Here is a 14,496-nt window from a genome sequence, read left to right as displayed (position 1 = left end):
CAGGCTCAGCTCCTGATCTGGTTGGGTATGCGAGAGTTGTAGTGTTGTTTGCGTCACAGTAACCCACCAAATTCAATATATGTATATTTCTCATAAATTTGACAATCACATATTCTTTGAACAAAAAACATGTCTTCCGTAACAATTAACATTTTGAAAACTAAGTTTTTTTTATCAATACATGGAATTAAACTACCAATTAACAAAAATCTCCAAATTTACTAAAAAGGAAATTTCCAAACTTGAAACAAGAACAAACCTATAATTTCATAATTCAATAAAAAAAAACATACTAAGTCACAATCATTAGTTTCTCTTATCTTAAAAGATGTTAATCCAACAACATACTCCAAAGAAAAACACCACGACATGACTATAAATTAGAGAGACGAAAGAAGAACGTTTATTAAGTTCGGAGCAGAACGTAGCTCAAGCCTAAGAGAGCTCATGTTTCAAAAAAGAGAAAAAGACAATGAGTAGTTGCTAAGTAAGGAAATAGAACGAGAGAATGAGTAGCTAGAAAAAAGTCCTAAAAATAACAAGCGGACTAACCTTGAATCCTTTAATAAAACTAACCCAAACTTTTTTAAAACATAAAGGGATATTACATTAATTCTGAACGAAAAAAACCTTTTAATTTTCTTTCATACATACAATATCTAATTCTAACTAAAAAAAATCCTCATCATTTAAACTTAAATATTGGAAACGTACAAGCATTACTAAAATTTAGTTCGTATTTAGATCTCAACAACTCCAATAGAAGATTAATTAAAGCTGAAATTATCATAATTACAACTCTATATTTTCAAGAGCAAAATATACACTTAAAAAGAATGTCTCTTTTCCACCTAACAATCTATATGTTGTTACATTTTTTTTATTAAGTATATCTTAGGTATTAAACACTAGAAAATGGTTTAAGATATTTTTTAATTTCTTATATGATAATACACTTAATTAATTTTATATAGAATACTATAAACTTTAAAGAAAAAAAAAAATTCATTCTTACATTTAGTATGGAGTTGTGAAAATGGTTCTGATGACAAAGTTGAGTTTGCCAACAACATCCCTTCACCACTTCAATTCGAGAGATTCCGAACACAACGGCGGCGTCACCACTATCAGCCACCATCAAACCACCGCGACCTGAAACTCGTTTCACAGAAATACAGTAAATTTTTGGGCATTCGCCACTTCAGACTTGAGCCATCTCCATCATACGTTAGGGTTTGCAGATTCTCCATCGTGGAGCTTGCTTCAGGTGATAATTTGCAACTCTTGCTTTGTCCACGCAATGATTAAGCCTTGTTCTTATAGAAAAAGTATATTATCCAAATGGGGGTTGTTTACGAAAATGCACAGCACAAGTGAGGCGATTCTGGACATTGGAGAAGCGAGCGAGAAAGTGAGCAAGGTTATGATGACGTGTCCCACACTGGCACTTGACACTGCTCTTAATCAAACTGGAGTTAGAGTTTCCCCTGATTTAGTTGAAAATGTTCTCAAACGATTTGAGAATGCGGGCATGTCAGCATTTCGGTTCTTTGAGTGGGCAGAGAAGCAGAGAGGGTACTCACACAGCGTAAGGGCATATCACTTGATGATTGAATCTTTGGCTAGGATCAGACAGTACCAGATTGTGTGGGACCTTGTTAATGCAATGAGGAAAAAGGGCATGCTAAATGTGGAGACTTTTTGCATCATGATGAGAAAGTATGCTAGAGCTAACAAGGTCGACGAGGCTGTTTACACCTTTAATGTTATGGATAAGTTCGATGTGGTTCCAAATCTTGCTGCATTTAATGGTTTGTTAAGTGCTTTGTGCAAGTCCAACAATGTGAGGAAGGCTCAGGAGATTTTTGATGCTATGAAGGGTCGATTCGAGCCAGACGCGAAAACTTATAGCATTTTGCTGGCGGGGTGGGGAAAAGCTCCTAATCTTCCCCGGGCAAGGGAGGTTTTTGGAGAAATGGTTCGTGCTGGGTGTGATCCTGACGTTGTTACTTATGGTATAATGGTTGATGTTCTTTGCAAAGCAGGGAGGGTTGATGAAGCTGTTGAGGTTGTGAAGGAAATGGATGAGAGCAATTGCAGGCCTACATCTTTCATTTATAGTGTCCTTGTTCATACTTATGGAGTGGAGCACCGAATTGAAGATGCTATTGATACATTCCTGGAGATGGAGAGGAAGGGAATCAAGGCTGATGTTGCGGTTTATAATGCCTTGATTGGTGCCTTTTGTAAAGTAAATAAGTTTAAAAACGTGCACAGGGTCTTGCAGGAGATGAAGATCAATGGTGTTGCTCCGAATTCAAGGACCTGTAATGTTATCATAAGCAGTATGATTGGTCAGGGACAGACTGACAGAGCTTTTAGAGTTTTCCGCCGGATGATCAAGTTATGTGAACCAGATGCTGACACTTACACAATGATGATAAAAATGTTTTGTGAGAAAAATGATCTGGAGATGGCTCTGAGAATATGGAAGTTTATGAAATCAAAGCAATTTGTTCCAAGCATGCACACCTTTTCTGCCCTTGTCAATGGGCTGTGTGAAAAAGGTGATGCCGCAAAAGCTTGTGTTGTGCTTGAAGAGATGATAGAGAAGGGAATTCGACCATCACGTATTACGTTTGGGAGGTTAAGACAGTTGCTTGTAAAGGAAGGGAGAGAAGATGTGCTCAAATTTCTTCATGAGAAAATGAATCTTCTTGTCAAGGAGCCTTTATATGGTTGAAAAAAGTGAATGCAGTTGGCAACTAGAAACATATAGCAAGCTTTGAATACTTGATTTTGTCGTCAAAACAGTTTTGTATACTTGGGACCTGCATGTAATATAGAAATCAGACCGCTTAACTTGTAAACTTTTTGCTTTACTTTTTCACTCTGATTTCTGTTATTATAATTTTTATGTTGCTTCTTTCATAAGATTTTCCTTTTCCTCTGGCAGATATGCGGATATTGCCAAGTCCTTCCCAAATATGAAATGCATTGATGATCAAACGTTGTATACCATGTCATGCTGATGATATCATAAGACCATTATCCACTAGATTTTCGAATGTGACATAATGATGTCGTGCATGTTATAGGAAAAAGTTCCTCTAAAGTTAGATATCTCTAAATTAGCATGGGTGTATTCACCCTTTGAATTTGAGTGAGTTAAGATTTGATGCGTCATGATTGATGAAGTTTTATTGGAAGTGAGCGGGTGTTAAAAATATTTGCTTTGGATTTGTCTATAGTGCATTGGAAAATATCCTGATTATCATTTAGTAAAGAAAAATCTTGCGCCAGTGGCTGTTCATGATCTCTGACAAATATCAGTGATGTATGTCACTTACCCTGCTGGTAAAGCTCCCTTTAAAACTTACTTTTATTGATTGCAAACTTAGAGATATGCTTATATTTCCAGTATGTTGTTTCTTTTGGCTCTAAATTTTTAGCTGTTAAAATGCCATTTGAAGTGGGTCTGCATTTCATGATGTCACTTTGTTACGAGCTTGTGTTGTATGTAATTTAATAATGTTGTACATTATACAAATGTGTTCATTTTCTGCAAAAACGGAATCAAATTAGGAATTGTTATTGGGACTAGAAAAATAATTATATTACACTTATTTGGATTGATTTTAATCCTTGGTTAAGATAAAGGTTGTCTGGAAGAAAAATTCAGTCACTTGGGATTTTGGGAAATGGCTTTGTTGTGAGATTTGCGGAAGTTCCGGGTTAGCGTTGAAGGTAAAAGTAGGAATCAATTAGACCATCGAAAAGTAGATTGAACCAAAACGGCTTGCCTACTTTTCTCTTCTGGTGCTCTGATTTTTCTTACTCGTTTAACTTTTACAGGAAGGGAGGGGCTCTTTTTGTTTGATTTGCTGTAGTTAACCACTATGCAATGTGCCTCGGCTACTGGTTTAAAGTTGAAATGAAGCCAATTACAAAAATGACAAATGAGGATAATATGGAGACAGCTAGAGATAGTCACATGGCAGTTGAAATGATGAAAAAAAGAAGAAAAAGCTCACAACCTAAAATAACCAACGGATGGTTATGTGTGGTGAGGCAAATATCATAAAGCTCAAGCTGGTTGGAGAGAGAAAAAGGGAGGAAAAAGTTTAGTGTTTGTTTTCTTGTAAGAAACCCAGTTCGAGGAAATAATACAATTACTTCTTTTTTCCATATAGCTCTCTCTTACTCCTGTTTATTGGTACAATTGTTATATTGGTGCTTTCATAGTGGAAAATATGCACATGAAAGACCTTGCCTTCGATGTGAAGCATTTGATGGAAATGATGAAAGCTTGTGATAAAGGTTACTCGTTTCAATACTATAGGATCAACAATGGAAGAGGATGTTGAAACGTGCTCTGTAGGTGGACTCTTGCTCTTCAAACCTATCCTTCAAGTTTGCAATGTTAAATTGGATTTTTTTTCGTTTTGATGGATTTGATGTTCTCTAATGGATCTTTAAGGCTGAGCAATATTTTTATTATTACCATCCACTTGATACACAACAAATATTTTTATTATTACCATCCACTTGATACACAACAAATGACCATTGTGGTGATTCATTTCGATAAAGATGTGGTTATGTGGTTCCAGATGATGTCACGATCGAATGATTTTCAATCATAAGTTGTGTTCACTAGAGATCTAGTATCGAAGTTTGGACTCTTTCCTCGTGAAGTCTCTCGATCAAATCTGTTCAAACTTACTCAAATTAGTTTCGTACAATATTATTATACTCAATTCATATCAGGTTTACAACATTAAACTGAAATTTTCATGTTTTGATGGATTTGATGTTCTCCAATAGATCTTTAAGGATGAACAATCTTTTGATTATTACCGTACACCTGATGCACAACAATTGACCATAATTATGATACATTTCAACAAATATGTGGTTTTGTGGTTCCAGATGATGTCAGGGTTGCGTTCACAAGAGATCTAAAATCGAAGTCTGGACCCTCCTTTTAAAGTTGCTTAATCAAATTTGTTCAAACTTACATTAGTTATATACAAGATTATTATACTCAATTTACAATTTTAGTTAATCATATCTAAGGAGTTACCATCGAAGCTCTTTTGGATAGTTTTATGGGTGGTCTTATATTGAACATTTGTAGGGATGTAATTGCACAACCCCAACTACTTTGCCCAACTCTAGGGGTGATCATGGATTGGATTTTTAATGATCCAATCCACATCCATTTTGGATCCAAATAATTGGATTAGATTTTCGATCTAAATTCATTTTTTTTAAAAAAAAATAGATTGGATTTTTTAAAAATTCAGATCCAAATATTTAGATCAAATTTAAATTCAGATCTACAAATTTAGATCAAGTTCAAAATTCAAAATTCATTTTTCATAAAATAAATTCAAATTAATTTTTTTAAAACTTGTGTCCATAGAGCTGACACCATAGAATTTAGCAGATTTTTTGTTGGGGCCAACAAGACCAAATTTCAACATAGATGAACTTGGATGACTTTAGAACGAATTTCGATCGGGGACGACGTGACCAAATTTGGGCTAAGGTCGACTTGACAAAATTTCAGTCAAGATGGACTTGACTGGATTCGACTGAATTTCGGTCAGAGCCGATTTTGCCTAATACGACCAAATTTTGGCCAAAGCCGACTTGGCCAAATATGGCCACATTTGTGCCAGGGCCTGATCAGTCAAATTTTGGTCAGGGTTGACTCCACTAAATTTGTCGGTTGGGACCGACTTAACTGAACATGGCCAATTTTCGATCACACTTAGTTGAATATAGTCAAATTTCGTTAAGGACTTACTCGACCGAATACGGCTAAATTTGGACTAGTGCCGACTCGACCAAATTTTGGTCATGACCAACTCAACTGAATTTGGCCAAATTTAGGTCAGGACCAACTCGCCTAAATATGACCAAATTTCGGTCGCGATCGACTCTGCCGAATACGACCAAATTCAGGTCAGGACCAACTCGGTCAAATTTTGGTCGAGGCCAACACGACCGAATTTTGACCGGAGCCGACTCGACTGAATTCGGCCGAATTTCGGTCGTGGCCGACTCAGTTGAATACGGCCAAATTTTGATCGTAATCGACTCATTTGAATACGGCCAAATTTCATCCTAGGTCGTCTCAACCGAATACGACCAAGTTTGGGCCAGGGCCGACTCGGCCAAATCTTAATCGGGGCCAACTCGATTGAATTCGACTGAATTTTGATTGCAGCCAACTAGGCTAAATACAACCAAATTTGGTCGCGATTGTCTCGGTCGAATACAGTCAAATTTTGTCTAGGTCGACTCAGCCCAATGTAGTCAAATTTGGGTCGGGGTGAACTCAACCGAATACTTCCAAATTTTGTCCAGGACCAGCTGGGCCAAATTTCGATCGGGATCGACTTGACAGAATTTGGCCTAATTAAGCCAAATTTTGTACAGAGTCACGCCAACTCAATCAAATACGACTAAATTTGGGTTAGTCCATCTCAACCTTTAGCCTAACCTAACCAAAAATATAAACTGAAAATTTGGATTGAATATTTTGGATTATCCATTTTGAAAATCTAGATTTAGAGTATGGATATACAATCCATAAAATATATAAAATGTAGATCAGATTGATATCCAAATCCAATAAAATGGATTGAATTTTTAATAAAATTAATATTAAATGGATTGGATCATAGCAAAAATGGATTGGATCATGAAAATTAGATTTTTTGTCCATCGTAGTTTAACTTTTCAGATCATCCTTTGCTTCCTTCCGCTCATTTAAGAGTTCAATAAATATAAATTATTGTTGTTATCCTCATAATTTTTATTTTTATGTGTTAAATAAACATTAATTATTACTTTTATCCTCATATTTTTATTCTTTCATTTTTATATGTATTTAATATCTTTTTATTAATACATTTTTTTACAAGAGTATAATTTAAATTTGTTAGTACAAATTTATGGATACATTAATAATTCTTTTATTAAACTTCTAAAATTTCCAATTAAATTGTAAGCTTTAAAGTTTATGAATATAAATTTCAAGGTTTAGTGTTTACGGACGTCAAACGTCTCACGTCGCACGTCTCACGTCGCACGTTTCACGTCTCACGTCGCACGTCTCACGTCGCACGTCTCACGTTTCTCGTCTCACGTCTCTCACGTCTCAAGTCCCACGTCTCACGTCTCTCACGTCCCACGTCTCTCGTCTCACGTCCCACGTCTCACGTTCCACGTTCCACGTCTTACATCCCTTGTCCCACATCTCACATCCCATGTTCCACGTCTCACGTCTCAAGTCCCATGTACCATGTCCCACGAGTCACGTCTCACGTCACACGTCTCACGTCTCACGTCTCACGTCGCACGCCTCACGTCACATGTCCCACGTCTCACGTCTTACTCTTACGTTTCATGTCTCACGTCCCACGTCGTCTCACGTTCCACGTCCAACGTCCTACGTCCCACGTCCTACGTCCCACGTTCCACGTCTCACGTCCCACGACCTACGTCTCACGTCTCATGTCTCACGTTTTATGTCGCACGTTCCATGTCCCACGTATCACACCTACGTCTCATCTTCCACGTCAAACATTGCACATCTCACGTCCCACGTCTCACATTATTGCACTGAAATACTTGATTCTTTCATAAAATAATGGTGCTTTGGTTTACTGGTTGCAATATAGCTAAGATTCTTCTTTGTTGTTTATCCTTCCTCAAGTTTCTTATTGATTGAAAAAAGAGAAATGACATTATTTGACCGGAAATAGGAAAGCTAACCTTATGCAACAACAATAATTTGAAGCTTTTGCAGATGTCTGCTATCATTAAATGGATGATTTTAGAAAAGTGTTTAGATGTTGGCAAACAATAATTTTTTATTGGTTTTTTGTTCTGATATTAATATGCGAAGAGATGTATCAAAAAATTATAATCAAGGGTGGACAAAAAATCCATTTTTTATAATCCAATCTATTTTTTCTATGATCTAATCCATTTAATATATATTTTATTAAAAATTCAATCCATTTAAAATTCATTTTATTGGATATGGATATCAATCTGATATATATGTTATATATTTTATGAATTGGATATCTATTCTTTAAATCTAGATTTTCCAAATGGATAATCCAAAATATCCAATCCAATTATCCATTTTGAAAATCTAGATTTCGAGAATGGATATCCAATCCATAAAATATATAAAATGTAGATTAGATTGATATCAAGATCCAATAAAATGGATTTTGAATGGATTGGATTTTTAATAGAATGAATATTAAATGGATTGGATCATAAAAAAATAGATTGGATCATAAAAATTAGATTTTTTTGTCCACCCTTACTGAGCTCAATGTCTCAGCTAAGTTCTATGAAGAGAAATACCTACCCAAACCAATAACATATTACCCTCATTTTCATACCAAACCTCAAACCCCAAACTCTAGCCTACCCGTGTCCCAATCACTAAAATCTATCCATCTTCTACCCTTATTGTTGTTGATCCCTACAACTCTTACCACCATGACCAATCAAAGAAACACCAACATTAAAAGAATGATCTCAGCTGAAATGCATAAAGAGAATGAAGAGAATGGGTTGTGTTTCACATGTGATTACAATTTTTCTCCAACTCATAGGTTCGGAAATAAGCAATACCTGTTGTTGCATTTGAAAGATGATGATAATACTGACATTCAACCTTATTTTGCCTAACATCTCATAGAAATTTTGTTTCTATAGGAGCATCACTTATCATATAATGTCTTAAAAGAGTCTGTCTTCTGGAATAGGTACTTTGAGGTTCCAAGGAAAGGGTCTATCAAGAGTACGGAGGTGCAAGTCTTACTTGATAGTGGTAGTTTGGATAATTTTTTTTAGTTCAATATTGCTCAATGTTTAAAATTACTAGTTAAGCCCTTACCTATTTCCAAGTATCAGTTGGGGATGACAATGTTCTTGTAGTTGAAGGATTGAATGAAGGGCTAGAAGTAACTTCCGATGATGCACATCTAGGACTTTAACTAGCTATTACTCTTGGGTGATTATCAGGGACAGTAAACATGTTCAAGAGCACTTAGTCTAATGGGAGGGATTGGATAACACTCAAACAACTTGGGAGGACCATAATTTGCATTTTCATAATTTAACCATGAGGATAAGATTGTTCTTAATGGGGAAGGACATGTAATGAAGTACAAAAGAGACAAATGAGGAGCTGATACAAACGATGGAAAAATAAAATAAAATCCACAGCCCAAATAATCTACTTTCGATTTAAATGAGTATTTGTGATGAGACAAATAGCACAAAGTGAGACTAGTAGAAAAGAGAAAAGACAGAATAAATGATACTTCCTCTCTCGGATGGTTCATTCTTGTTTTCCTCTATTCATCTATGTTGCTCGTTCTTATTTTTCTCTGTTCATCTTTGTTGGTCTGTAATTATTGCCATACCTCATCATAGTAGTATTTATTTTCTTGTAAGAAATCCACTTCCAATAAATAAAACAATTATAGAGTTTGTTCTTTTTTCCCGTGTAGCTCACTCCTGTGTTTATTGGTAACGATGTTACAAAATCTTAACCCGTACACTTTTTGGAAGAGCAGGCCTGTGCTATCATAAAATCCGTGACAAATTTTACGGCCAATTTCTCTGGTGTCTTGTGCATGCACACAGGCTTGGATGATCCCGATGTGCCAGGTTTTCTTTGTGCACATTAGAGAGAGGTTGATAAACACGAGATCTAGATGTTTAATATTTGTTAGAAGAAAAATAAAATCGAAGAGAGATATCTTATTACAGATTTTATTGTTAGAAGAAAAATAAAATCCAGCTCCCGATGTGCCAGGTTTTCTTTGTACGTTTGACTATCTTTAGGAAAAACCTATTTTAGTGATTAATCTTTTTATTTTTACGTAGATGTCTCGAATTATAATCATGTTCATTTCAATATTTCATTAAATTTTTCGCCATGGGGGAAAGACAATCTTTTTCCATGCTAAAGCTTTTGCATTGAAAAATTTATTTCACTAATATCCAAACGAGAAATTCGGGACGGTTTCAAATTTTTAAGTTCAATTTCCTTAAGTTTTAATTTCCCCTAAATCCAGAAATGTCTCCTCTAAACACGAGTATCTGGGGATGCATATCACACCAGCTGAGTGTAAACCCAGGCTATGCCACTTCAAAGGAGGTGGAGAGTTCTTTCTCGCTCGAGTTGCTATGAGCTAAAAATATACATGAAAGTTACATGAAAGTTGGATCCATCAGAAGTTTAAACCCCTCCTAACTCATTATGGTTGCATTATTTGATGAATTAAAAAGCCCACCTGTGAAAAAAATGACTGATCGGTTTATCGTTAGACGCAGATCGTTCAAATTGTATATCATTGAAATTGTACAAAGAAATGTCAAACAAACTTAAAACACTCTTGTAATTTATGATCATACTAGGGTTATAAAACTAATACTACTGGGGAAAATTTTCTAAAGATGCCTTTATAGGAAGCATACATATGCTTAAGCTCTTCCACTTTGCTTTTTAGTCCTGATGTCGCTTGTTGAGACAGAAGACCCAGAAATCTTGTTAACCTCGTACAGCAATCCAGCCGAGAACAGGAAACTGCATTTGTGCAAATATGAAGAACATCACCAACGAGTTCATTAGAAAATATGAAAATGATGCATTTTTAGGGTTTTTAAATACTTAAGGATACACAACTAGCCATTGTGTTGCTAAGTTTGAATATGATTTCCTCTTTACAAGCCAGACCACGATAATGACAATACTTTGCTACACTAGGCCATCATTAATTGCTAATATATTCTTCATAGGAATCCTTTTTGTTTCATTAAAATACGTGTACCCTCTGAAATAGAAACATCCTTATGACATTTTGCAATTTGCAAGCATATATTAAGCAGCTAAAACTAATGCACACTCTCACGAAAGTGGAAAAATATGAAAAGCGATTTTCTCGAAATATGTTAAATAGAACGTGCACATTTCTATTTAAGTAGTTGATCTATCTTTTCTTAATAAAAAAAGCGCCATGCACCAATAAGTTGTTGAGGGCATATGATTAACTAGGCCTTAAGAAGGTTTGCCAGCAATATCCTACTCAATTATCAGCAGTTTGATTATTCTAAGACAAGAGGTACGATTGGCTTTTGAATGTGTCCCCGTCTCATACTCTATTAAATACATCACATAAGGCAAAAGAGGATTGAGAGGAGCATACCATGTAGTGATGCAAACTCGGTGAACAGTGCTTGCAGCAATCAGAGCAACTGCTTCTGCGACTATGACTGAAAAATAAAAATTAACTATCTTCAATTTGCATAAACATAAAACGCAATATTAGAAGTTCTTTCTAGAGATAACAAATCCTTATAGCAATGAGTGACCTAGAGAACAAAATTTGCAGTTCTTCAGCAGCATGTGCCGCTAAAATTGTTATTGCTTAAGACAATGTAAATGAAAAATAATTTCGCCATTAACAAATCAAATATAGATAGATTAATAGAGAAAAAAATTAAGAGTTTAAGATACTTGCGACACTAAATTTTATGGAAAAATCTAGTAATCATACAATTTCTTTTTTTACTTGTGTATGTACTCGAGGGAATAAACTTTTATATACAGTCAACCTTACTATACTAAATTATGAGACCAATGGTACGTAATACTGCAGATGTTCACAGAAAAGGTATCACAATTTATAATATGGTACTTGTCTGGGACAAAACTCTCTTATGACATCTTCGTTTTTTTATAAAGAATTGATATCTATCTTTAGCCTTCTGTAAATGCTGGCATAATCTCGTTTGCCTTCTATAAATATGGCAGAATAATATAATCTGCATATGTAAAACCGTCATGCAGAAAGCTCTCCACAAAATAACAGGCTTGGACTTCTTTTCACAATGAAAGAGTGAACGTGTTATGGCAGAGAAAGGAAAGCCTATCCATAACAGCCTAAAAACCAGGCCCCATGCTGGTAGACTGGCATAAAAACTGGTGGAAACTAATAGTACTAATGTATAAAAGAGTGTACACCAAGTTACTAACAAATAAGCGCCTTAACCTTAAGTAGTATGGCTCAATGTTCAACATCACAACATTGGAAGTTACAAACAGTACTCATTCTGTTAAATTGATTTTAAATTCCTTTACTATAAAATGATATCATTAATCATTAACATTCAAATTTCAAAATTATATGTGTACTTACCAGCACCCCAACCAGTTCTTGCACCAATTGTTTCCTGAAAATTTCCAATGAACTGCAAACACAAATGTAAATACCTTAAATTACCTTGAAAGATTTATCCTTTATGGAATTATTGGAAGAATAATGACTAGAAAATAATTAAGAGAAGCTAGACAGATAAATATAAAAATTCACATGTTTCTCATTAAAATAGGCCACCTTGCTTTTCACAAATTAGAAGGATTGTATAAAACCAGAGAAGTATATGTGCGTCTGTGTGTGAGAGAGAGAGAGAGTGTGTGTACACATAAATGAACATTAACCTACAAACTACAAAGTAACAAAAATAAGTATTTTCCAAAATCTTCTGGCTACATTTTACAAAATGTTCCTTCTCATAAAATTAGGAAGACCCATGCAGTGCAATTTGATGCCTTCTAGAGACAAACCGTTGTACAAGTATGCTTATGAATTATAATGTATGTTCAAATAATAGTATCGAAAGGATGCAATGTAAAAGGAATACGTGGTAAACATTCTTTATTTTCTGATGTCACGAATAGCTATTAATTTCCATTCCTTCTAGCATATGATATTATTATTCAGAAAATAACAATATTATCAGCATATAAAACTTCGAAGTTGAGAAAATGTGCACTGATTGTGACTAAAGAGAAAGAAATCAAGAGACAGGTTCAGAACTCACAGTTAGGAGCACAAGAAATAGGAGGGAGCTGATGAATCCTCCCAGTATAGTGAATAGTTCTGATGATGCTAGTTTCCCACGGTACATTTCTTGAAGTGAGAGAATGACTATGAAAAGAAGAAAGGAATACAGCATGGAACTCCCAGATCCCGCCATGGCCTTCTCATTGCAAGTTAAGCAACAACGAACACAAACAATTGTGAGAATAGCAGAAAAAAAAAATTACTATCACCTGTCACTCAGTTGCCAACGGAAATAGCGCATACGTATATATAAACTACCTTATACCAAAATTAAAACAAAGACTTGCCATGTGTCTAGCAGCCACATACCTCTAGAGCTACAAGTATAATCCACTAAAACATATTCTACTAAAAAAATTACTTAAATGTTAACTTTAATTCAAATCAAATCAATCCATGACACAACATTCTTTTCAATAGTATATATACGACAAGTCAAGCTCAATTAGTTTTAAACGATTAAACCACCAAATTTATTTTCAAAGTATTACCTTTACCTTTGATCCTTTCTCTTAAGCACTCCTTAAAGTGTAAATAACTACTTTAGTTCAAGAAGTAAGAAAAATCACGATAAGTAGTATCCTAAATATTAAAAAATCCTAAAATTGATTCTCAAATCCTATTATACATCAACTTAGGACTAAAATATTACTTTAGAAACCACTTGTGCGAGAGGATGATAGTTCAAGGACAACATTGATAGTTTATGCACTTCAAAACATGCAGCATAAGCACATTCTCTTAGCCGAAAGTAAACAAAGAAGCCACTGTGTTCAAGAAGAGTTAAGCTATGATACGAAGAATTCTACTCAACAAACAAGCAAAGCAAAGAGAAGCTTGAATGCCAGATTTCGCTTACAAGCAGCTGAAGCTACGAAGTTCGCGAACAAGAAAAGTCAATAACCTAAGTTCAACGGATCTAACAATGTTATCAAGGCACACAGATCCTAAATGTACAATAACTTCCCAAAAACCCTAACTCCAAGCTACGTAAGCCGAGTTTCATCAAATCCTAACAAAAATTCGCCACTCAAACAAGCAGAACAAAAGCATCAAGGAATTAAAGATCTAATAAATCAATTTATTTCCCTCTAAAACTCGCATTTTTCACAGAAAACCAACAGAGAACGATAGAAGTGAAGACGAAGCGCACACCTCAGATCGGAAGCAGCGGTTTCAGTTCAGATCTCCAGCAACCCGAGATCGTCGTTTTAATGAACGAACGAGACAAATACCCGAGGGCAATTTAGGAATTGGATCCTATATAATCTTCAGCTACCAATTTTTAGTAGCTATTTTTTCCACAAAAATAATATTTGAGTTTTTTTTTTAGGTTTAATTAATTGTATAGTACTCAGTTTGGACTTAGTGTGTCAAATAGGTATCCAGTTTTAAAAAAGTGTCAATTGTATCCAAATTTTTGAAAATTGCTTCAATTAGGTCCCTTTCGGACAAAGTTGACTAATGCCGTTAGTCAACATGCCACGTGTCATACTGTGGTTTTTTTTATTTTTTTTTTAATTTTTTTTTAAAAATG

At 35.1% G+C, this 14,496-nt stretch overlaps 2 protein-coding genes across 8 annotated transcripts; one reads left to right on the top strand and one right to left on the bottom strand.

Annotated features, from left to right (window-relative positions):
• Positions 1-1,011: 1,011 nt before the first annotated feature.
• Positions 1,012-4,188, top strand: APPR6 (Tetratricopeptide repeat (TPR)-like superfamily protein). 7 transcript variants are annotated; one of them, XM_085667176.1, is made up of 3 exons: positions 1,012-3,357; positions 3,655-3,747; positions 3,856-4,188. In XM_085667176.1, exon 1 carries the CDS (start codon positions 1,301-1,303, stop codon positions 2,741-2,743), a length of 1,443 nt encoding a protein of 480 aa, XP_085523302.1. In that variant the 5' UTR covers positions 1,012-1,300; the 3' UTR covers positions 2,744-3,357; positions 3,655-3,747; positions 3,856-4,188. The 7 variants fall into 7 exon arrangements, with proteins under 7 accessions (XP_085523302.1, XP_085523300.1, XP_027904573.1 ...); XM_085667174.1 differs by having other exon boundaries at positions 1,012-2,837; positions 2,957-4,188; XM_028048772.2 differs by having other exon boundaries at positions 1,012-2,865; positions 2,957-4,188.
• A 6,199-nt stretch (positions 4,189-10,387) lies between these two features.
• LOC114162151 (keratinocyte-associated-like protein) lies at positions 10,388-14,253 on the bottom strand. The gene is made up of 5 exons (XM_028045939.2): positions 14,115-14,253; positions 12,937-13,095; positions 12,252-12,303; positions 11,259-11,325; positions 10,388-10,639 (listed from the first exon to the last, which is right to left on the bottom strand). Exons 2-5 carry the CDS (start codon positions 13,090-13,092, stop codon positions 10,537-10,539), a joined length of 378 nt encoding a protein of 125 aa, XP_027901740.1. The 5' UTR covers positions 13,093-13,095; positions 14,115-14,253; the 3' UTR covers positions 10,388-10,536.
• Between the last annotated feature and the right edge of the window lie 243 nt (positions 14,254-14,496).

This window comes from Vigna unguiculata, chromosome 9, assembly GCF_037176805.1.
Source record: "Vigna unguiculata cultivar grain cowpea cultivar isolate G323 ecotype 2 chromosome 9, ASM3717680v1, whole genome shotgun sequence".
NCBI classification, from domain to species: domain Eukaryota; kingdom Viridiplantae; phylum Streptophyta; class Magnoliopsida; order Fabales; family Fabaceae; genus Vigna; species Vigna unguiculata.
Note: the sequence above shows the minus strand (reverse complement) of the source record. Positions and strands in the feature narration are given on the sequence as shown.

Coding starts and splice junctions, on each gene's coding strand:
- APPR6 (XM_085667174.1), top strand. CDS start 1,301: ATGATTAAGCCTTGTTCTTATAGAAAAAGTATATTATCCAAATGGGGG.
- LOC114162151 (XM_028045939.2), bottom strand. CDS start 13,092: ATGGCGGGATCTGGGAGTTCCATGCTGTATTCCTTTCTTCTTTTCATA. Junction 11,326..12,251: donor AAGAACTGGTTGGGGTGCTG/GTAAGTACACAT, acceptor TTTATTTTTCAG/TCATAGTCGCAGAAGCAGTT. Junction 10,640..11,258: donor CGAGTTTGCATCACTACATG/GTATGCTCCTCT, acceptor GCACAAATGCAG/TTTCCTGTTCTCGGCTGGAT.